The sequence below is a fragment of the Phocoena sinus genome, chromosome 11 (assembly GCF_008692025.1).
Source record: "Phocoena sinus isolate mPhoSin1 chromosome 11, mPhoSin1.pri, whole genome shotgun sequence".
NCBI lineage: Eukaryota > Metazoa > Chordata > Mammalia > Artiodactyla > Phocoenidae > Phocoena > Phocoena sinus.
The window spans coordinates 34,567,295-34,592,763 of NC_045773.1; the positions used below are offsets into that span (position 1 = coordinate 34,567,295).

At 41.1% G+C, this 25,469-nt stretch overlaps 1 protein-coding gene across 1 annotated transcript in view; it reads right to left on the reverse strand.

The window, feature by feature from the left end:
- The window catches only part of CACNA2D3 (calcium voltage-gated channel auxiliary subunit alpha2delta 3), a 795,852-nt gene that overhangs the window by 404,187 nt on the left and 366,196 nt on the right, over positions 1-25,469 (reverse strand). The window contains exon 9 of the mRNA XM_032649095.1: positions 14,458-14,532. Within this exon, the coding sequence (XP_032504986.1) occupies positions 14,458-14,532 (75 nt within the window). The remainder of the gene's footprint in view (positions 1-14,457; positions 14,533-25,469) is intronic.

The following is a 25,469-nucleotide window of genomic DNA, read 5'->3' on the forward strand; positions in this document are numbered from 1 at the left end:
TGGGTCTTCTACCCAAGTGTGCCATTGTACCTCACTCCCCCAGGGAGGGGACAGGCTGCAATCAGACACTGCTTGAGAATGCAGAACTGGCAAGGTTCAGGTCAGACAACAGCTCCTTCCTGAGAAATGCCTTCTGCGCCATCCCCTGGTCCTAAAGTGTTTCGCGCAACTAACTGACCGCAAACTCGAGGGTTGCGCACACTCTGTGCCAGCTGGCTTACACCACCAGGGCCTTGGCAGGGAGAGCAGAGGGTCTGGGCCTGGCATCTGGATGATCCTCCCCAGGCTCAGTGATGCAGCTGAGGCAGAGACCCTGGCAGCTTCCTACTCTCCCCAGGCTCTGCCCCTGTGGCCAGTGTGCTAATTAATCCTCGGATGGTCTGGCATCCAGGCCCAGACCTAAGGAATGAGCACAGAGTGAAGTCACGCGGCATTAAAACCTTCAGGGGGTTTCTCATAGCTCATTTTAACCATGTTTGGCAAAAGTAACAGGTTTAATCCCTCAGAAATAATTGAAGTTAGAGGGCAGACCTAAGGGAGGCTTTCCCACACTGCTGCAGTAATCTGCATATGAAAGTCCATTGTTCTGATGACTAGGTTGTTTTGGGGTTTTTTCTTATTAATTAGTTACTTTATTTGCTTTTAGGATCCTGTACAGTTAATTTATACATTTAATAGTCGTTAATTGAATCAGCTGTACAACCTATTGGGAGCATACAGGCTAATGTGTTACGCCTGAGGTCGCCTCCCAATTAACAGGGACTGGCCATAACACCTAAGAGAAATGCTGAACTATTAGACAATTTTTTAACCTACAAAAATAGCAATTTTTTTTTTTTAAAAATAGCAATTTAATAAGGCTGCTCCTAATAGTCTTTTATTCTGATCAAGTTGCCCTAGATTCATTTTATCCAACATAAAATATGAGATTGCAGGGTGTGACTTCCAGAGTTAGTGATGATTCAATGAAAGGAGAGAGAAGACGAGGCTTTGGAAAGTAAGGAGTCGCAACCGAGGTGTGAGGGAGGCATGACTGGGTTCCCATTACCCTGACATTCACAGTGTTCTAGAAGGTTACAGCAGAATAGCTAAGGTGGCTGCACCTGCCACTCAACAAGGCAGGATTTTACAATGTGCTGCAGGACCTCTTGCCATTTCTACTTTCTTTTCTATCTTCCCATCAGTGACACCTGCCATAAAAATAACTTGGGTTTTAGTGTAAGACAGGGGTTTCTTGGACATTAGATGCTGGCCAAAAACCTCGACTATAGTCACGGACAGTATTATTTTTATAAGTGCCTGAAGTGGTCTCTAGGGTAGCCCAGATGCTCTGGGTCGGTCACATTTTACTCACAGATTGTTATATTTACTGATGGCCCAGGACATGTGTGCATCCAAGTGCTGAACTGTTTCTGTGCCACACTGCCAGGTACAATTCCCATGATTGTTAACTAAATATTTGCGAAATCATGGACAGCACATTCTAGCTTAATGGTTTGAGTGTTTCCATTAAAAATGTCAAAAGGTGGATAGCTTGGTGGTATATATGCACATGAGAACTTCACGCAGAAGGGCTGGTCTCTCTAGGAGAGATGCTCTGGGAAGTGGCTTGTTCTGAGAACTGCAGTTTAGCCTTCATACACTCTATCTTTCTACATGTTAACATTTGGGGCAGAAAAACTTCTTAAGAAATCATTAATTATTATTATTACTTAAGTGAATAAACAATTACTCAAATTTGTTAAGATGCTGGCCCTGCAAAACGCCCTAATGCCATTCTCCCGTTAAACTTTCCCAGAGTCCTATGTGATAGTACAGGAAGGAAGGGGACAGTGGATGCTCACCTGTGGATGGGAAGGAAAAGGCAGCTTACAGAGGTGAGGTGACACACACACTGCTCCACAGCTGGTCACCTTGCCCAAACTCACAGCCATGTTAATTTGGTTCTTAACCATTAGGCATTTCCACCTCTAATATTACTCTTCTCTCTCCAAAATAGAGACTATTGATCTGAAATTAAATTCACCCCAATAACTCAAAATTGTCATGCTGAACAGTAACTCTGGTGGATATAGATATATTGCTGTAACTTTTATCAAAATCCTTGATGTTGCTTATGTCCTCCCAGCTATTTTATCTAAACCGATTTTGGTCTTTCCCCCCGCCCAAAATCAGACTATCAGCTCCCATTTTTCAACTGTCAGTTTGCCTACCTCTAGCTTTTTCTTTTACTCTCAAGACCTAAGACTTCATGTTAAACTATAGCAGGATGAGAAACTGAATATTCCTTTCTCCATTCATTCACCTATTTAGTAATATCTGAGCACTTTTGATGGGCAAGGTCTCCTTCTAAGAGAGGCAGCAGAGATAAAACACAGAGTGTGAGTGTCCACAGAGAGATCTTTCAGGTTGTGGGTGAGAGACAGACAAATGAACAAGTAAATAAAAAGAAAGGAACATCTGTCACCAGGGCTCACGTGAGTCAGAGCAGGGTAGCATGGAGCAGGGGTCAGGGAAGGTGACCTCTGGGCTGAGATCTAACCAAAAAGGAAAGCTTCTACTTCTTTCAGGAGAAGGAGTTGGTGCTGAGGCCCTTAGGAGGTGGGAGTGGGCATGGCGTAGAGCGGGATGACAAAGAAACGAGCTCCACGCCCAGAGTGGATGAAGGAAGAGCGTATAGTGGTCGGCAGGCACTGCACTCACTGAAAAGAAGGTTAGGTTTCATTCTACGTGGAATAGGAAACCTTGGGAGGGCTCTGATCAGGAGACTGACTTGATCCGATGTGCTCCTTCCTTCCTCCATTCAGTGCTCTTTATGCACAGCCCAGCCCTATGCTGGATGCAGTAGAAACAGTGGTGAATACAGAATCATCCAGGAGACCCTGGCTAGTGGGAAGGGCAGAGAGAAACCAGATCCAGGAGACCCTGGCTAGTGGGAAGGGCAGAGAGAAACCAGATCGCCACGTGGCATCATGGGGAAACCACAGAGGGCACTTTTATTGTATCTGAGATCAGAGGATGAAAAAGTTGATTGGGCAAAAGAGATGTGGGAGAATAGGAAGGAAAAAAGTTGTATGTTCCAAACAGGGAAAACAGAACACATGTAAGGTTTCAAGAGGGTGCACGATGACTTCTAGGCTATAGGAATTTTAATATGGCTGGAATAGGAAAGAAAGAGGGAAGGAAGGAGGGAGACAGAGAAAGATGATGGAGGGCAGGGGTGGGGGAAAATGTCATAATAGCAAAAGAGGAGAATGGATAGGCAAACAGGAGGCATATGATGGAAGCCTTAATAAGGAGACGCCCAGTAATTCAATATTCCAAGATAAGTTCTAGAGATCTGCTGTACAACGTCATGCTTTTAGTTCACCTAACTATAGACCATTGCCACTCTTTTGTGGTAATATACATAAACCCAACTTATTCTTGTTTAGAGCTCATTGTGTTATTTTGGATCTAGAAAAAGCTATTTACATTTAAGTTATTCCAAATTTTTCTCTGTATCTTTTAATGTACTGTGACATTTTTTAAAGCAATGCAATTCTTACTACCTTTTATTAATTTTGAATTGAATAAAAATGGGTTAGTGTTTGTTCCCTCTGCAATTCTGTCTCCCTTGGTGTTTGGGCAGGCAACATTCACGGATGTGCAGAGGGCTACTTTCTGCTTACAGTTCATAACATACCCCTCACTCCCATAACACTGGCAAATCTGTACAATGTATACCCATCTGTACACTGGATGCCCATAAAGCCATGGGAAGTGGGAAGTTTTAGAATCCAGGATGACTCTTTTGACAAAGTTCAGGCTGGAAGAAACAATACTGGGGAAAATCCAGCAACTCTGATGTGCATTTTTGTTAATTCACTTCATTTTTGTTAAGTTCAGTGTCTCCTGATCCCGTGGGAAAAGATCAAAACTGTGGAGGAAGATGACAGTGACATGGGTTTCTAAGATTGGTTGATTTTGCAGCAAATACAAATGAATCTTGAACAGAGCTATGAAATTCAGTGGATTTCAGAACATCTTCATTATAAAACCAGAGAAAAGCCATATCACTAATCTTCCTCCCTCCCCCAAGAGAGACCACAGGAGGTTCATTTTAAGGTCTGATGAACAGTTCAGGCGGTCTGAAGTAGATTAGGACAAGAGTTTACTCATTTGAATTCTATATTTAAACTCCAGGCTCAACGAATTTGTCATGGTTTCTCTTTCTTTAAAGAAAGAATATTTCCGTTATTTGGTACATAAAGCAGCAAAGCAAAATTCTCTCTAGACAGTAAGCAATACTTTGAAAGACAAAAACAAAAACTTAATAGAATCTCAAGATCACTTGTTCAGGGATGATGTGTCATGGGCCATGTCAAGCAAAATCACAGGAAATCTGTGAAACAGGACTATTTAGTCTGTCCAAGGCCAGTGTTTTTGCTCTAACATTTTCTTTTATTTCAAAACATCAAGATTCTCTCACTCCTCTTTCAAATTTTTAAGATGAATTTTATCAAACTGTTTTAACTAAAATTATCCAGTTTTGATTTTTCAGGAGGTCACCTAAATATTGGGAAACCAGAGTTAACTGTCATTGGACTGAAGGTACATGACATAATAATCCCAGATGTCACCTTCTAGAAGCCCTTTCATACCCTTTCATTAACTGCAAGTAGCATTACAGTGGCCGCCAGGGAAATGGTCATAAGATGAAAAAGTAAGAAAGACATGATATTTGGCTGTCATGAGAACTTGTCAGGATATATATGGATATTTTGAGTGAAGAATGAAACATCCCAAAGGATTTGGCACATTTTAGTCAGAATTATTTAACTCACAGGATGGAAGGCTGGCATCAACGTGCATGCACACTGCCCGTTGTACACAGGTTTATACAGAAGGTCATAATCCCCATTCCTATTTCACAAAGAACATGAGAAAATGGTTTCAAAGCTGCCATTCAAGGGATTTGGACTGAACTAGACAGAGTAGTGAGGAATATCAACCCTGGAATCAGATAATTTCACTCACAATCGAGTTCAGGTTATCCTGATTATATTAAAATGTAACGGGGCTTCCCTGGTGGCGCAGTGGTTGAGAGTCCGCCTGCCAATGCAGGGGACACGGGTTTGTGCTCCGGTCCGGGAAGATCCCACATGCCACGGAGCGGCTGGGCCCGTGAGCCGTGGCCGTTGAGCCTGCGCGTCTGGAGCCTGTGCTCCGCGACGGGCGAGGCCACAACAGTGAGAGGCCCACGTACCGCAAAAAAAAAAAAAAAAAAAAAAAAAAAAAAAGGAATGCATTTCATGCTTTTGTTTTCAGTGTTTTGTGGGTCTTCTACTGAAATGAAAAAAAAAAAATTTTCAACCAGAATCCTCTCCCAGGTGGCTTATCTATTCATTCATTCATTCATTCATTCATTCTTCTACTGAGCATCAACCTCATAGGTACTGACCTAGGTGCCCAGTCTTTTCCTTCTGGAAAACCAAGCAGGTCTGTCCAACACTGGCCTGCCTCCTTGCCACAGCTGTAGACACTGGGACCAGGCTGCTGGCTGGGCTGCTCCAGCCACTGGAAACTCAATTATGGATCCAGAATGTGCACCTGATCTTGCAGAATCAGAGTCCATAAGAAGACACATAGGGGAGGCACTGGAGGGAGTGGGGATGACTCCTGACACCATGTTCAAGGCCTTGGGTGCTGACTTTTCCACCCCAGGACTTTGCAGTTAGGTGAGGTGATGTAAATTATCATTTTGCTTTTTATGAATTTACTAGTCTGTGTCACATCCACGATGCGAGTTCTTAATGTATGTGGCCTAACATCTATTTGATGATACATATGGAAATTGGTTGAAATTAGCCAAAAGAGCTCATCTTTGCTTAAAATATCCCAAGATTCCAATGAAAAACAAATGCTTTGTCTTCTGAGATTTGAGGTAAGAACACTGAAATCCCTTGCCATTAGAAACTGAGCTACAAATCAGCACCTTTTTTTAAGATAACTAAAGCAACCTAACACACATTGTTCAACTGCTGGCACTAATTTGATAAAGCCCCTTTTTAAGATCAACTTGTATACTTCATAATATTTTTAATTAAACTCTTTATTTTGAGGTAAGTATAGATCCACATGCAATTGTCAGAAATAACACAGAGAAATGCCTTATACCTTTTACCTAGTATTCATCCACTGACATGATGCAAAACTACAGGATATAGTGATATATATATATATATATACACACACACACACACTATCTATATAGTATATAGTGATATAATATCACAATCAGGGTATTGACATTGATAAAGTCAAGATACATAACAATCCCATCACAACAAGGTTCCCTCATGCTGCCCTTTTATAACCACTGACCTCTCCCCACTCCCAACCCAAACCCCTGGCAACCACTAATTTGTTCTCCACTTCCATAATTTTGTCATTTCAAGAATGTTATAAGAATGGAATCATGCCGTATGTATTATTTTGGGATTGGCTTTTTCCACTCAGGATAACTCCCCAAATATTCAAAGATTTGTCCCAGTTATTGTGGGTACAAATAGTTCTTTTTTTTTTAATTGCTAAGTAGTATTTAATGGTATGGATATATCACAGCTTGTTAACTATTCACCTACTGAAGGATATCTGGGTTGTTTCCAGTTTTTAGCTTCTACAAATAAAGCCGCTAACAGGTTTTTGTGTGAACACAAGTTTTCATCTATCTGAGATACATGCCCAAGAGAGCAACTGCTGGGTTACATTGTAATTGCATGTTTAGTTTTATAAGAAACAGCCAAATGTTTCCCAAAGTGGTTGTATCATTTTATGTTCCTTTCAGCAGTGTATGGTATGAGTGATCCAGTTTTTCCACATCCTAGCCAGCATCTGGTGTTTTTTATTTTTTATTCATTTATTTTATTCTAGCCATTCCAATAGGTGTGTAGTGATACCTCATTGGGGTTTCAATTTCCCTAGCTAATGATGTTGAATATCTTTTCATGAACTCACTTGTCACCTGTATATCCTCTTCAACAAAATGTCTCTTCATGTCTTTTGCCCATTTTCTAATTATGCTTGGACTCTTGAGTTGGCATTATTTATGTATTCTTTATATACTTGTGCTCTATCTATACGTAGTTTATATATAGTTAGTATATTCATATAGATTGCTAGTTCCAAACTATCTTGGGAAAAGATATTTGCAAACCACACATTTTTTCATCCTTTCAGCAGGGTCTTTCACATAGAAAAGGGTTTTTTTCTAATTTCAATGAGATCCATTTTATCAAATTTTCCTTTTATGGACTGAGCTTTTGGTGTCAAGCCTAAGAACTCTTTGTCTAGCCCTAGATTTTCTGAAGATTTTCTCTTTTTTTTTCCAAAGGGTGTCATAGCTGTACATTTTACATTTAAGTTTTTGATCCATTTGAGTTAAATTTTGTTTAAGTTTCAGTGTTTCGGTCAAGGTTAAATTTTTGTTTATTTGTTTGTTTCCTCTTCCTTATGGATGTTCAATTGCTTTATTTGTTGAAAAGGATATCGTCCTCCATTGAATTGTCTTTGCACTCTTATAAAAAATCAGTTGAGCATATCTGTGTGGGTATATTTCCGTGTTCTTTCTTCTATTCCATTGATCTATACGTCTACTCCTCCATCAATACCACACTGTCTTAATTACTGTAACTATGTAATAGGCCTTAACATTGGGTAAATTGATTCCTCCTACTTCCTTCTTTTTCAAGATTGTTTAATATTCTAGGCCCTGTGCCTTTCTATGTAAACTTTAGAATACTCTTGTCTATGTCTATAAAAACCTTGCTGTAATTGACAGGAATTGCATTAAATCACAAGACATTTATTAAGTTCGCCATCTTATATGGGCCCAGGTTGTAGCATCCCAAAGCAATTACAATAGTAACATCAAAGATGACTGATCACAGATCACCATAACAAATATAGTAATAATGGAAAAGTGTGAAATATTGTGAGAATTACCAAAATGTGACACAGAGGCATGAAGTGAGCACATGCTGTTGAGGAAATGGTGGCAATAGACCTTCTTGGCTCAGGGTTGCTACAAACCTTCAGTTTGTGAAAAACGCAATATTACTGCAAAGTGCAATAAACTGAAGCAAAATAAAATGAGGTATGCCTGTAATTAATTTCTGCTCTTTATTATTTCCTTCCTTCTGTTTGCTTTGGGTTTATTTTGCTCTCATTTTTCTAGTTTCTTTTGGTAGGAAATTAGATTATTAATTTGAGGCTTTCCTCTTTAATATAAGAATTCAGTGCTATAAATTTCCCTCTGGATGCTGTAATAACTTTGTCCCACATATTCTGATACACTGTTTTTCATTTTCATTCACTTTTATATTTTTAAAATTTCCTCTAAGACTTCCTCTTTGACCCATGAATTATTTAGTAGTATATTGTTTAATTTTGAAATGTTTAGAGATTCTTCTGATGTCTTTATATTAATGATTTCTAATTTGATTCCATTATAATTATAAAAAATACTCTATCATTTTAACTCTTTCAAAGTTGTTGAGGTCTGTATTATGACCCAGGATCTGTTTTATCTTGGGTAATGTTCCATGGGTACTTGAAAAAAATGTATATTCTGCTGTTGTTGGGTAAAGCCTTCTATGAATGGTATCTGTATCTTATTGGTTGATGGTGCTGTTCAGTTCCTCCATATCCCTGCTGATTTTCATCTTAATAGTCTGGCAACTCATGACTGTGAAGTGTACAAGTCCCCAACTATAACTGTAAGTTCTTCTATTTTTACTCTCAACTTTTAATTTTTTGCTTCATGCGTTTTGAAGATCTGTAGTTTGGTGCAAACATATTTAGAACTGTTATTTCTTCCTGGTGGACTGACCCTTTTATCGTTATGTACTGTTCCTCTTTGTCTCTAGTATCTTTCTTTGCTCTAAAGATGACTTTACCTCATATTAATATAGTCACTTCTATTTTTTAATGTTTGCATAGTATATCTTTTCCCATCCTTTTACTTTCAACATACCTATGTCATTGTATTAGAAGCAAATTTCTTGTTGTAAGCATATGGTTGGGTCATTTTTTAAAAATCTACTTGGCCAACCTCTATCTTTCAATTGGTGTGCCTGGACCACTTATGTTTAAGATAATTAGTGATATGTTAGGGATTAAGTCTGCCACTTTATGTCTTTTTCCTGTTCATTTCCTCTGTTTCTCATTTCTATTTCTCTTTTCTTATTTCTGTGAGTTACTTTTTAAGTATTCCTCTTTTTATTGTTTTCTTAATGGTTGCTCTAAGTACTATAATATAAACATGTAATTTATCACAGTCTATTGGTAGTAGCATTTATCACTTACAGTGAAATGTAGAAATCCTACTTCTAATTAGGTCCCTCTACCTTCCACACCTTCAAATATAATTGTCTTAAGAATTTCCTCAACAAACATTGGGCACCATCAGATGATGCTATAATTTTTGTTTCAACTATCAAATATGATTTAAGAATCTCCTGACGTGTGGAGAAAAGGGAACCCTCTTACACTGCTGGTGGAAATGTAAACTGGTGCAGCCACTATGTAAAATAGTATGGAGGTTCCTCAAAAAACTAAAAATAGAGTTGCCATATGATCTGGAAGCCCCACTCCTGGACATATACCCAGACAAAACTATAATTTGAAAATATACATGCACCCCTATGTTCATAGTAGCACTATTTACAATAGCCAAGACATGGAAACAACCTAAATTGACAGATGAATGGATAAAGAAGATGTGGTATACCTCTTGCACTGTCGGTGGGAATGTAAACTGATACAGCCACTATGGAGAACAGTATGGAGGTTCCTTAAAAAAACTAAAAATAGAATTACCATATGACCCAGCAATCCCACTACTGGGCATATACCCAGAGAGAACCATAATTCAAAAAAACACATGCACCCCAATGTTTACTGCAGCACTATTTACAATAGCCAGGTCATGGAAGCAACCTAAATGCCCATCGACAGACAAGTGGATAAAGAAGATGTGGTACATATATACAATGGACTATTACTCAACCATAAAAAGGAATGAAACTGGGTCACTTGCAGAGACATGGATAGACCTAGAGACTGTCATACAGAGTGAAGTGAGTCAGAAAGAGAAAAACAAATATCGTATATTAACACATATATGTGGAATCTAGAAAAATGGTAGAGATGAACTGGTTTGCAAGGCAGAAAGAGACAGATGTAGAGAACAAACATATGGATAGCAAGTGGGGAAAGCAGGGGGTGGTGGTGGTGGGATGAATTGGGAGATTGGGAGTGACATATATACACTAATATGTATAAAATAGATACTAATAAGAATCTGCTGTATAAAAAAATAGCATAAAATAAAATTCAAAATAAAAGAAGATGTGGTATATATGTGGTACATACACACATACACACACACAGTGGAATATTACTCAGCCATTAAAAAGAATAATAGTATTTGCAGCAACATGGATGGACCTAGAGATTATCATAATAAGTGAAGTAAGTCAGAAAGAGAAAGACAAATAGCATATGATACCACTTTTACATGAAATCTAAAATACGACACAAATGAACTTATCTATGAAACAAAAACAGGCTCCCAGACGTAGAGAACACACTTGTGGTTACCAAAGGGGGAGGTATGGGAGAGGGAAGGATGGGGAATTTGGGATTAGTAGATACAAACTATGATACATAGGATGGATAAACAGCAAGGTCCTACTGTATAGCACAAGGAACTATAATTTAATATCCTGTGATAAACCACAGTGGAAAAGAGTATGAAAAAGAAAAAGAATATGAAAAAGAATACACTGATATGTATAAATGAGTTGCTTTGTAATACAGCAGAAATTAACACAACGTTGTAAATCAGCTATACTTCCAATAAAATTTTTTAAAAATCTCCTGAGAATTAAGATACTATATCATACTTACTTCTATATTTAACCATTTCTATATTCTTTCCTTTTTTAAAAAAAATTTATTTGGCTGCACCGGGTCTTAGTTGCAGCACACGGGATACTCGTTGCCACGAGCAGGCTCTTAGTTGCGGCATGCACGCGCTGTATCTAGTTCCCTGACCAGGGATGGAACCCAGGCCCCCAGCACTGAGAGGGTGGAGTCTTAACCGCTGGACCACCAGGGAAGTCCCTATATTCTTTCCTTTCTGAAGTTTCAAGCCTTTTTCTGTTATTTCCCTTCTGTTTGGAGAAATTCTCTAACCATTCTTTAAGGGTAGGTTTGCTGGCAACAAATTCTCACAGTTTTCCTTCTGAGCATGTCTTTATTTCTCCTTCATTCATGAAGAGTATTTTCACTGAATATAGAATCCTAGGTGGACAGTTCATTTCTTTCAGTACTTGAAAAATGCTACGCCACTTCCTTCTGGTCTCCGTTGTTTCATATGAGAAATCTGCTGTTATTCAAATTGGTATTTTAAATAATGTGTCATTTCTCTGTGGTGGATATCACTTTTGTTTTCCTTGTGTAATTATATTTAATTATAATGTCTTCCCATGGATTTACTTGGATTTATCCTATTTGGAATTTACTCAGCCTCTTGAACATGCATGTTTATGCTTTTCACTAATTTGGGGAGGTTTTCAGCCAATATATCTTCAAATATCTATCCAGTCCCACTCTCTCATCTCCTGAGACTTTTATGACATGAATGCTAGCCCTTTTGCTGTCCCACATGTCCCTGAGACTCTATTCATTTTGTTCCAATCTATTTTCTCTCTGTTGCTCAGGCTGGATAATTTCTATTGATCTGTCCTGAAGTTTACTAATTCTATCTGTTGTCATCTCCACTCTACAACTGAGCTGATCCAGTGAGCTTTTTATTTTGGTGACTGTATTTTTCAGTTCTATAATTTCCACTTGGCTCTTTTTTATAACTTCTATTTCTTTACCGAGATTTTATATTTTTCATTTATTTGAAAAATAAATGAAAAAGAGAATTCCTAATTGCTTTTGAAACAATTTAATTTTTTAAAAAATATTTTATTAAATTTAATTTTAAATTCAACATCTGATTCCTGTCAATATTGGCATCTATTGATTGCCTTTTTCATTTATGTTGTGACTTTTCTTGTTCTTGGGATGACAAGGAATTTTTAATTGCATTTTGGGCATTTTGGATTGTATACAGTGAGACTCTGGGTCCTATTTAATCGGTTTTCTTGGCAGTCAATCTGTCTGTTGAGGTGTGGCACAAGGGCCAAGTGGTTGTGGGTGGGGTGGAAGATCAACTTCCTGTTTAGCCCTGCTGAAACTGTGGACAGCTGGTCTATTGGTTGCTCCATTGGTGTTTGGCTACAATAGGAAAGGTACTGTCACAAAAGGATTTTATTGTTAGGCCATTCTTTTCCTGGTCCTTTGACTAAAGGAAACAGGCTTTTCTTAGAAGTTTGTTTGTTTTTGTCTATGCCTGTTGTTGGCCCAGGTGGGAAGCTTCTGGAGTGCTCTACTTGGGAACAGATTCTATTATAGAACAGATATTGATTCTATGGGAATTAATAAAAAACCCAGGGAAGGGGCTTCCCTGGTGGTGCAGTGGTTGAGAGTCTGCCTGCCAATGCAGGGGACACGGGTTCGTGCCCCGGTCCGTGAAGATCCCACAGGCCGCAGAGCGGCTGGGCCCGTGAGCCATGGCCGCTGAGCCTGCGCATCTGGAGCCTGTGCTCCGCAACAGGAGAGGCCATAACAGTGAGAGGCCCACGTACTGCAAAAAAAAAAAAAAAAAAAACCCAGGGAACTCACCTCCACGTCTTTAAGTCTAGGCAGTTCCCCTTCTTTCTACCTTGCAGGTCTTCCTATACTTGTTTGTGGGGTAACGTCCAGGACTTTTCAGTTGTAAGGGGAGGGATCTGATTAAAATATGGCTAATCCATACTGGCAAAATAAAAAGTCTGGATTGGTTTTAATAAAAACGACTTCAATCTTCAACATTCATAAGTTCAAAGGAGATTTTAAATAAATTCTTAGCTCACTTTCTCTAACAATTTTTTCATTCATTAGACTTCATATCTCCAAATATCACACTGCCCTTGTTCATCGGGGAAGCCACCTGAAGGAAGAATCTTTTCTATTTAACGTTGTGAGCTCCATCACTGGACACCTATTTAAGGCTCTGGGAGACATTCCAATGCTACAAAATTGGGAATGGGGTGAACTCTAGAGCCAGGCAATGGCCAAACAAAGAGAAAGTCCCCAGAGAAATCTGGCTGTAAGTTTGCTATTTTTTTCCTACCTTGGCCAAAAAAATTACCATGAACAAACATTCCCTGGATACACTTGTTCTTTGAGCTATAACATACTTGTTTCTCTCTCCTAAAAGCAAAGCTGATTATAGTGGTGCTTCCCCTCAGATTAAAGTTTGGATATTAACTCTGTTATAATTTGTCCTTCTCACTCTGTGTTCCAGTTCTAGTGCATTTCTCCCAATCCTCTACTGTTCACTCCCTCAGAGGTACCCAAACTTCTACCACCTGCATCTAGGATAGCACCAATGGGACTCCCTGCCCATTTGGGCCAGAGGTTCTTCCCAGCACATGCATAGTACATCACAGAGAGCTACCTTGGCTATTGTCCTCAGTCACTTCATGGGGATCTGCTCTCCAGAGGAGGAGCATTATTTTATTGTACCCACATGGCAGGTACAACAAAACAATGTGAGTAATGATAGCTATGAGTCCCAGGACGTGTGACATTGTTGCAGCCACAGCTACACTTTCAACCTAAATTGTCATTTGGCCCTGTAGGGTGGTGGCTGTGATGGTTGTACTCACAGATTTAAGGGTGGCCAAAGGAAAACAGAATTTTATAGAAATCCACTGTGCAAATTTTCCAAGAATGCTCCAACTGGAAAGGAAATTTGTATCCCATTTCCTAAGTTCCTCCATTAACATACCTTCCTTTTGCTCCAGGCAATATATATTTATGAAGCAGGCAATGCTCGGAGCATTAAGGATACAGCAGAGAGTGACATTATCCCTATCCTTGTAAAGCTTACCTTCTAATCCAGGAGTCAAGTTACCCCAATATCTACCCCAACAGTTATTTAATTAATTTTATTATTAAGTGCAAGAAGAGATATAACAAGTGGGTTCAATTTTCTTTGAAATTCCAGCAAGAGCCATATTCTTTCAATGGTGTCAATATGGGTGAAAAGCACAACACAGGATGTGCTTAGACCAAAAGAAAATCAATTGTTTCAGAACTATCGAGCATCTGAACTCAATATAAGTATTTTACTTTCATGATTTTATTTGGGCCTCTTCATAAATGTTCTACACACTGGAGTTCCAAGGCCCTAAATGAAAGGGCAGTACATTTGGTGAGTTTCTAAATACCAGGACAGAATTACTGTAATTGATCACTGTGAGGGAGATGGGTGTGCCATGACCCCTGATGCACCTGCCCAGCGGCAGGCCCTACCTCCTTGTTTGTCCTGTCAGCTTGCACCAACGTTCCATTCAGGCAAGGTTCCACGTAGTGAAGCTCCTCGTTATACTGCAAAGGGAAAAACAGCCGAGAGGAAACGCTTAATTAAGCCTTTGAAGGGTACACAATAATTTAAGGATACACACACACACAAACAAAAAAGCAGCACGATCACAGGCTCAAATCATTTACACATAAGGTGACTTTCTCAATCAGTACCCCTACAAAAAAACTGTGCTTAAGTGCAAAGACATACTTCATTCATTTCTTGTTTGAGGGGGAAACTTGTAGAGCACATATTGGCAGATGGCAGTGTTCAGGGTGTACACAGTTAACTGAGAATTCTTCAGGGGTGACTCCAAACATAGGGGCTACCGGGGCATGGCTAACAGTGCATGGCCCAGCTGAGATCTAAAGAGCATTCCACAGAATTTCCTGGTGGTCCAGTGGTTAGGACTCTGTGCTTCCACTGCATGGGGCACAGGTTCGATCCCAGGTCAGGGAACTAAGATCCCACAAGCCGCATGGTGAGGCAAAATAAATAAATAAATAAAGAGCACTCCAAACTTGGGCGGATAGGGCTCCCGCTCTGCCTTTGGTTTCATGGAGCTAAGGAACCCATGTGCAGGTCACATATGAGTGAGTACAGAATGTTGGAAAGGAGAGGCCTGGATAGTCCCCTGTAAGAGCCTTTGCAGGTGTTGGTCAGAGCACTGCACATGCCCAGTGACACCACTGTCCACACAGGCCAATGCCAGCCTTCCCATCATTTTTGATTCCAGAATACCCAGATTATGAAAGCTTGTTTTTGTCCAAAGCTCACAGCTAGGAAGAGAAATTTTGGGTGGTCTTATCTAAATTTCTCTCATCAAGCATGGTTCTCTGCACTGTAGCTAGATTGGGACATTCCCAAACACAAATCTAATCATGCCCCCTCTTGTCAATGTCATTCAGAGCCCCCCACTGCTCTGCAGAGGAACCTTCCCAGGGCTTGGCAGGGCTCTGGCCACTCAGCCCTGTTGACCTTTCTAGCATCTTCACTCATTAGCCCTCCCCATAAACTAGGCACCAGCCTGCCCTAATATCCTTTCTATCCTCTGAGATGACCCATCTTTTCCTTCAGGCCTTCCACAATTGGGCCTTCTGCCTGAAGCCCTCCTTTGGCATCTCCAGCTGACGCCTGTTCATCCTCTGGGCCACCTCACCCCTGCCTCCTCTGGGAATCTGCCTCTGTTGCAATAGAGGCTCCGCTCCTATCCATTCCAAAATTTTAATTGCCTGGTGCCTGGATCCTTCATCACAATGTGGGACCACATCAGTAGGGTCTATGTCTGGTTCCTCAGTGTATTCCCTGTGACAAGCACAGGGCTGGACCCAGAGTAGGTACTGGGGAACAATTTGTTCAATGAGAGTATCATGGCATTTCCACTTTAGGGACCAAAGGCCCAGCTCAGAGCTCCAGAGGGAAGGGACCAAAACCATCTCTCACAGGGCCAGCCTGCGAGCAAAGTCTGGCTAAGAAGTTTGGACTTTAAGCCTACAGGCAGTGGGAACCATAGGCTGTGGGCAGGGGAGTGGGTGAAATAAAGAGATCAGCTTGGGGCAACTACTCTGGACACACTGCAGGGACAGACTGCAGAGGACCAGACTGGCAGCTGCTGCAACAGTGACTAAGATGTATTAGGTTTCACCTACCAAGATGCTTAATAGCAAGTCGGGGTAGTGATAACACTAATATTTGCAACTAACTGTTAGTGAGCATTTCCTTTATCTAGACACAGGCTAGACTTCATTCACAGGATACCTCAACCTCAGGTAGTAAGTACTTCCAATCACTCCCCCTTTACAGATGGGAAAACAGAGGCCGAGTAAGGATGATCAACCGCAAAGTCACTGAGGAGTACATAGGGTGGAGTCCAGATTCAAACCCAAGCAGTTTGACCTTCCAACCACTGACCCCAGGACCTCAGAGCCCCCAGTTTCTCCTCTCTGGCGCCTAAGCCTATGTTTCCTATCAATCTGACTTTTGCTCCCTCTTTAATCTTTGTTTTTAGTCACATAAAACCATCAGAAAAATTATAGCTCAGTGGACTTAGAGCTGAGATGAGGCATGGAGAAAAAATTGATTTATGCAATTCTGAAATCAGCTGTCAACAAATGGAATGTCATCTCAGGATCCAGGAAGCAACTGCACAGTCTAACCTGAAGAAATGCTTCTCTAAAATTCTCAGTCCAGGGAATTCCCTGGCAGTCCAGTGGTTAGGACTCTGGACTTTCACTGCTGAGGGCCCGGCTTCAAACCCTGGTTGGGGAACTAAGATCCTGCAAGCCGCACAGTGCGGCCAAAATAAAATAAAATAAACAAAACTCTCAGTGCATATAAAACTGACACTGGAAGTTGCTGGGGGAAAAAAAACAAAAACAACCCAGCCATTTTTCCTCTCCTCCACCTCCCTCACTGACTGATTTGGTTCAGGGTGATAATATGCCCATTCCTAAAGCTTAATTCCTTTCATTCTTGAAGCATAATCAGTCTTAGGCAATTACAGCTATTTGGTCCCCCTCTGTTGGATACAGGCTTTCACAGCATGTCTTGCAGCTGGGGGTGGTCAAGTAATCCATTCCCAGCCAATGAAACATAAGGGGTAGTTTTCTGGGCAGTTTCAATGAAATTTTTTTCTTGCCATTAAAGGAAAACTCTTCTACATCCACTGCCTTCCTTCCCTCTTGAGATGCTATTGTGGAGCTGCAGCAGCCATTTTGCAACCATGAGGTTGCAAAGGTTGACAAGGTTAAGAATGGAGAGCAAGGCTCAAGGAAGACAGAGCAGGAAGATAGAGCCAATGTGGGTGCTTGTTGACACTGTTGAACCACTGTACCAAACTGCAGCTGCCCTCTTTGAGGCTTCCTCCATGAGATTATGAAACACCTATAGACTGAATCAAGTTTTATTCAATTGTTCTGTAACTTGCAGCCCAAAACTTTCCAACTCCATTTTCCAGGTAAATTTTAAAACTTTATCTACATTCTACCTGATACACATTCACAATGTTGATTCCTGGCGTTCTATACTCTGAGGTAAGAGTCAGGACACTTGGGTCCAAGCCCCACCTCTGTCATACACTCAGTGTGTAGCCTTGGGTAAGTCACTAAACCTCTGTGATCCCAGATCTTACGCATAAGGTGCTAATTCATCTTCAGTTTACCCTCCACAGGCCCCTGTGAGGATCCAATGAGGCAAAATACCTGAAACTGCTTTGTTATGTAAAGGCCTGTATATGTGGGGGACCGGAGAGGGGCTTACAAGTAAAGAAGACCAAGACGTTCTTGCCCTCATCAGGGAGGAACATGTGCAGTAATCAAAACCATGCTCGCCGTCACTGTGCAAGCCCTGGCCACAGTGGAGGAATCTGCTCTTCTGAACCCCCGCCAGCTTGTTAGTGGCATCATCCAAGCTTGCAGTTAACTAATTTCCCTTGACTGCATCAGGACAAAACTATGCTGAGCAATCTGGACTGTATCACCAAAGGGAATGGGGCTCAGCCGTCTGTGTGAGGGAATGGTGCACACCAAGCAGCTGTGCCAAAGAGGCCCATGGGCTGTGGATGCTCACCACGCTAGCCAGCACTCCTCCAGAGGGGGACACCAAGGGTGCCCTGCATGTAGAACTGCTCCCAGGCTCCCAGCAGTTCTCCTTTTGGAAACCTTTCCATTTCTGCATTTTAATGGATGGCCCCTAGATTTCCACATTGTGAAACAATGTGAGATGGCCAAGTCAATTTACAACTGAAGATCTGGTCACCTCCAGTCCTAAGATACAATGGCCTCCTTCAGCTCTCCTTCATCCCTACTTAAACAATCAGATATCAATGGTCTAATAGAAAAGGATGCAATGCACATCATCATTAGCCAGATGCAATGCTCTTCTGCCATTTGCTTTTGCTCCCTCCCGCTATCAAGAGTGAACCCCAGGGAGGCACTCAACCACCCCCTACTCTCCCCAAACATTTTAGTCCTTCCTGCAAGTTTCTGGGAAATGGGGGGAGTATCTTAGCAGGATAGGAGAGAGCCCAGGCTGCCTTAGAGATGGTCTAGCCAGCCCACTAAACATGTGGTGAGGAGATGGACGAAGAACTTTCACCCTTTAAAGAACTTAGAATCTACCACATAGACTCAGGGCCTCAGTCACTGTCAGTTTCCTTCTCCCTTTCTCCTGGCTGATTGGCTCTTCTCCTCTGATTCACACAAGTGTAGAGCAGTAGAGCTAAAGCAACTGCGGCAAACAGGGTGGGTTCAAATCTGGGCTCGGACACACACTAGCTGGGTGACCTTGGCCAAAGCATCTCCACTCTTTGGGTGTCAGTGTTCGTATTGGGGGGATGGGGATTGTAACTGCATCTTTCTAACGAACTCACCGTGAGGATGAAATGAGATGGTTCAGTAAAGAGTCAACAGAGAAGCCGCATGTAAGAAAGTGTCTGGGTGTACAAGCACAAGAAAGAAAGAAAATATTTATGTGAGTGTGCTGTGTGCTACACAGAAAGACTGACAGCTGGTACTTGCTAAGTAGGAAGGGGTGTTGGGGCAATGGCCATGACTTATTCTTGGGAACAGGGCTCACGTACCCCTGACCTCTGCAGAGAGCACAGACTCTGCATTCGTTGGAGAGAAGGGCTGCTTCAGTAGGCACATGTGACTCTCTAAATACCTGAGACAGAAACCACCACATTGTGTGGCTGTACACTGCCCCACCCTAGGCCACACTCTGAACCCTCCCAAAAACAGGGGTATTTGGCAGACAGGGAGCCAAGACAGAGCTGCCAGCCTACTGCCAAATACCAGCCGGGAAGGTATCTGCCATGAAACCCTTTGTTCGTTTGCTCCCTGAATATTAACTAAGCACCTGCCATGTGTCAGGGATATCAAGCACTGGCTAAATTTGCACATGATCATCACTGTGGAGTGATCATGGACCACTTTTTCTTACTTTTATTAGTAAAAGAATGTGCTCAATAATGTTTGCTTTTCCTTTTCATGATAAAAAAGTGCTTATTTGTGATGTTGCCACGGTCCATCCAAAAAAAAAAAAACCCTCAAGAGAAACCCATGCTACTCAGGCCAACCGCCAAGCTCTAGGCTCTGACAGCAAGGAATACATCACCATCTGCCTTTTCTTTCCTTTTACCCAATCTCTGGAAGTACCCCCAACATCTTGCATTTTAAAGACACACAAAAAAATAAAAGACACAGCAAAACCCTCAATGGGAATTTTAATGATGATCTAAAAGAGGAAAGCCAAGTTTCATTCAATGAATGGCCAGACCTTTTGGGAGAAGAATCTAAAAACAAAGAACAAATGGGCTGGGCTCACCCACCAAGATTCATGCAAGCTTCGGCATTGGTGTAGAACAGTGTCACATGTTGGTTCATGTAAATCTCAGCCCAGAGACTGGAGAGCAAAGGACAGCTGACTGGGCTCTGGATGATACTGGGGATTCTGAACCCTGCTTAACGTTGGAAGCTGGACATGATTAATGAAAGCAATGCAGCTTTCAGGCCTAACAAAAGAAGATCAACAGTAGCCTTTAAGGATAATGAGGAAAGACCTCATGAAGAAAGAAGAGACTTTAGGGAACATGTGGACATGTCACCCTGCAGCAGAGACTCCTTCCATGTCTTCCACTGCCTTCAGGGGATGTACCAGTTCCTCTACGTGGCTGACCAGACTTGCTTGATCTGGACCGCCCCTCTCAATCCACTACCATTCTTTTCCCCATCACCCCCACCTACCCACTCTCTCTGCCTCCCACATTCACCCCCACTCCACTATGTCCAGTCACTGAACTCCTTTTGGTCAAGCCAGCCAGGCCTGTACTTCCTGGGGGTGGGAGAAAACTTACTACAACCTGAAAATAGCACTTTCCTCCTCAATTGTTATTCTCCTTTTTCCTGCCCTACCTCAATGCATATGCCTGGCTAATGCCTACCTATCTTAAAGTGTTCACTTCGTCATCGCTTCTTCCAAGAAGCCATCACTGAGCCCCCCGTTGGCTGCATGTTCCAGCTTTGTGCTCTCTCAGCCTCCCTGCCCCAACCCAACCCTCTCTGAGACTGCTCTGTCCACATGACTGTGAGCACCTGCTTCCTGGTCGCATCCACATCCAAAGCACACACATACACACAAAACCTCAAAGTCCATGCAGGAAGACAACCTGTCTTCCTTATCTACAAAAGCAGCCTCAGTACTTAACTCTTAGCACTCAACAGTATTTGTTGAATAAATAAATAACCAGAACAAAGAAATGAAAGGCAAAAACTGAAGATCACTGATGGAAAAGATTAGAAACAAAGCCAAGAGAAGAAAAAAAATAGTTGACACAAAGACAAAAAAATAAATAAACTAATATGATAAGAATCTCTAGCCTCTTTGAAAAACAGGTAATAACCGTTTTAGAGAAGCCTAGGTTACACACACACACACACAAAAATATATATATATACAGAATTAAAATACTGGCATGCTCATACAATGCAAGAATCTGATGTAGAATTGCTGGAACTCCATTAAATATTTTTATGGTTTTATTGATGCACTTTTGATTAAATAACCTTTAGAATGAAAATGTGTAGAGTTTATGTAATGAAGCAGATGAATCCACAATATTTTCACCAACACAAGGCATCCCAGGGATCTTTTGCATTACAAAAGCTTCTTGTGTAATTTGAAACATGACTGGACATAATTAGCAGTACAGAGAAAATGAGCACCGAAAGAAAATACCATCCTCATACTTTTAATACGGAATCGATTACTTTAAAAAGCAAATCCACAGCAGGCAAAGCACTGGAGAAACGGTTCTGAAGAAAATTCTGCAAATCAAAACCAGGGCACCAGGAAGTTCTGGGTTGAACTAACAAATGATGCTCTTCTCTATTCAACTCTGCACAAACACGAGCTACGGGAGGCATTTAAATTGATTTATCAGTATCAGCCCAGTTAATACTGTGTTCATTTAATGCATGGCTCAGGCTTCTATAAAATCATTTTTCTAACTTCAGCATGGAACAGAATTAGCACCCTCATTTTTATGATAATATTGTTAATTTAATGCATGGCTTGGAGTTAGACCTCAAAGTGAATCAGAAAAATATGGCTTTTCTCTTGTCAGAGACATCTCTCTTCATGCACCAGTGGTCTGATCTTAAATTTTAACTTCAACTGCACAAAATCACTCTCATATTTCAACTATTCTTTCATAATTCAATCATTTAGTTCATTGGTCTTAGATTGATTTTGCAATATCCTGCTCAGGAAAACTAAAACAAGTTTCAACATTATCTTTTCATGTTTATTCTCTGGAAAGATCTGGATTGGACACTTTTCAGAATACTCTATAAGATGCACTTAGGAATGAAGTTAATACAAACATGCAAAAATGGCTAGAATGGGCAAGGAAAGTCTTTTCCACCATTTAAATTGTTTTCCTCCCTTCCCCATTATGGCACTGAAAATCAAATGGCAATGATGAATTAGATTTGTACAAACAAAAAACCTACAATGTACAAGAGCTTCCAACATTAAAAATAAAGATTGTATTTTTTACTTTCTCTCTAAAACACTGAAATGTCTCCTCAAACATCTACCCAGCAAGCAAGAGAAAACTGACAGTGTAATGAAGGGTGAAATGATAATGTCCTCTCCCGTAAATGGAATCCAGCCAACTAGAACAATGCATTCAAACAGATTTGCAGGGCATTCTGAATGGAGTTTCAAACATTCCAGCCCCCTGCACTTACTTACAAGAGCCTGCAGTGGGGTCTCCCTCTGGATGGGGGCAAGTGACCATTTTAGACAGATGGAGGAAACATGTACATCATATTACCAGAGCAATTTTGCCACTGTAGAAATAGGAAAAGGAGATGGAGGAAAAAACCACCACCACAATTTGGCAAGGCAAAACTGGTGAAACACACTTAGGGTTGGAAGAGACAATTCAAGGGAATGCAAATGAAGACTTGTCAATTACAAATCTACTATTTAGGGCCCTCAAAATATTGTTGTTATGGATTGAATGCTTGTGTCCTCCCCTTAATTCATATGTTGAAGCCCTTAACCCCCAGTGTGGTGGTATTTGGAGATGGGGCCTTTGGGAGGTAATTACGGTTAGATGAGGTCATGAAGGTAGGGCTCTTGTGATGGGATTGTACCCTGATAAGAGGAGATGTGAGAGAGCTTGCCCTCTTTCTCTTTCTTTCTGCATAAGCACAGGGAGAAAAGGTCAGGAGAGCAGACAGCAAGAATGTGGCTATGTGCAAGCAAGGAAGAGAATTCTCACCAGAAACCAAGTCCTGCCAGACCTTGACTTTGGACTTTCCAGCCTCTAGAACTGGGATAAAATAAATTTCTGTTGCTTTAGCCACCCAGTCTGTGGTATTTAGTTATGGCAGATGGAGCTGACTAATACAGTTTCTAAGTATGCAAACATTATAACCTGCTTAGTGGATATTCTGATAATACCTAACTCTGTGCAGACCCTCCTTCGGTGCAACAATTTCACTTCTAGAGTTTATTCAACAGAAGCACACCCAATCCTGCAAAAATATATGTATGAGTCCATTCACTGTAGCACTCTTGAGTAGAAAAGAGATTAGTAACAGCATAGTGTCCAGCAAAGGGGGACTGGTTAAAAAATTAATGTCAACTATAGAGGATGGAATGCTCTGTTCTTCAGGTACACTTGATACAATACAAGTATAGAAGCAAGTTGCTGAATATTCTGTAAAACAGGATTCTATTTTTGTGGGAAAAATATGTGTTCATATATATACAGAAAAATTTGGAAGAATATTTGCCAAATGGAAAGGGAATGGGAACATTTCTGAGTTGTTTAAAATTTTTACATATGTTGCCTATATTAAAAGCAATCAATACATTAGAGTTACTGCTAATTAGTGGTTCCTTTTATGACCTCAGGCTTTTAATATAAATTCAAACATATTTGATCCCATTAAGGGAATAGAGTTCATGATTTTACTATAGAGGCTTCAAATGAAAAAGTTCAGAGTATCTTTCTAGTTGTCGAAATAATTATGTAAATAGTCTTGAAACTGATCATTTATGTTGAAAACTAACAAACAGATGTACAGTGAGGGTTAATGGGCCCTCTAATGGGTTTCTTTATATAAGGGGCCAATTTGGGGTAAAAAAGAAATTTTTTTTCCTTAGCTGTTCTATAATAACTGGCATGTCTACTTTTAATTATCTTAATCACCCTCTCTTCATTATTGAGTTGACACTGTTTGTATATCTTAATGAATTTACAGAGATTATTTCAATCGATTGGTTTTGTTAACAGAACAACAAATCCTGACTGATAAAGGATTCACAATGTAATTAGCTAGCTCTTATTATGCAGATTTCTGATACTTCTGTATTGAGTAATTAAAGATTAAAAAGAAAGATAGTCCCAAATTAGCAGCTTCTTATCTGTAAATGCTTCAGGATGTGTGAGGATCAGCCCAGGTTTGCATATTCACAATGAGCCTGGTAACTAAAGTAACTTTTCTTGATTTGGAAACCCAAAGTTCTGTCTGAAAAATCTCCTTCAAAGAGCTATGCCTGAGGCCATACAGTTTTACAGTAAGATGGTTGAGTGGTTCAACTATATTTTCTTCACTTCTGCTCAGGAAACAGGACAAGGGGAACCTGGACAGTTTCTGGGTCCTCACTGTGCCACTTTTTCTGTGTGTGACCTAAAGGCAGTAGCTGCTACCTCCTGGTGCCTCTGTCTCCAGGCTATGCGGTACAGAGTTCGGGTGAATATCCAATGAGATCATCTACACTGGGACACTTGGCAGTGATGCTCCATGGAAAGCAGCTGCTGGTATAATTCATTCAACAAGGATTTAAATTACTATTTGCCAGGTACTGTCCTAGGCACTGGGGATAGTTCACTGAATAAACAAGACCAACCTCTGTTCCCATGGAATTTATTATTCTCTTCCTTTTCTTCTTTAGGGCTTTTTAAAATCTGAAGCTATTAAATCATGGTGCCCTGCTGTTGTGCCTTTTTGCTCCAAGTCTCATCAGAAGCTGGCAGGACACTAACCAAGCGATCCCCTCTGCAAGCCCAGTGTCACTTCAATACCCATGTCCTCTGCCCAGTGAATAAAAGTGGATGTTATAAAAAAATAAAAATAAAAAGTGGATGTTATGCCCATGCAGAAGGCTGCCCAGAAATAGGGTTCCGTGATGACACACTCTGCTCAGGGGCCCGGAAAAGCCATGCAGACACAGGAACAGCATTCTTGGAGCATGTCCATGCCACTCATTCTTCAAATAGCAGCCCTTCTTTCATACCCTAACACTGGCCTCCTGTGTACCAGCTTGGGTTATCCTGGCAGGGACCCTGGAAGTGATGTGACTGCACCTGCATCACAGCTGCAGGCTGAGGCAGACTCAAGTGGTTCATCCCAAGACGCGGCATTGTATGTGGCCAAATTAGCATTCAAAACTAAGTCCCATCCCTGAAGCCAAGCTCTGTCTTCTCACCACACTGCCTCCACTGCCTGCTGCAGCCACTCCAAGTCCCAGATAGAGGTGATGTGGAAAAGCACAGGTGACCATCACACAGAAGCACCCAGCTAAGTATTCAAGGATAACAACCAGCCTCATTGTGGCTATCATCTTTGGAAAAGAGTGGGAGGGAAATAAGGAACATGATGAGACTTATATCAGAGAACGGGGGAGAAGAGGATAGAGAACTGGAGATGGACTCCTGAATTAGTGCTCCTGCCCAGGCAGTGTGTTCATGCACGGGCTTGGTTCCCGGATCTCCCACTTCCCAGCTCTGTGACCTCCGCAAGTTACTGACACTCTCAATCCCTGCAACCTCACTTGAGAAAATGCCAAAACCACCCCCTACACGCTAGGGCTGCTGTGAGGAATGAAGATAATACCAATATGGAGAGTAGGCAAATGGCACACAGTAGGCACTTAATAAATG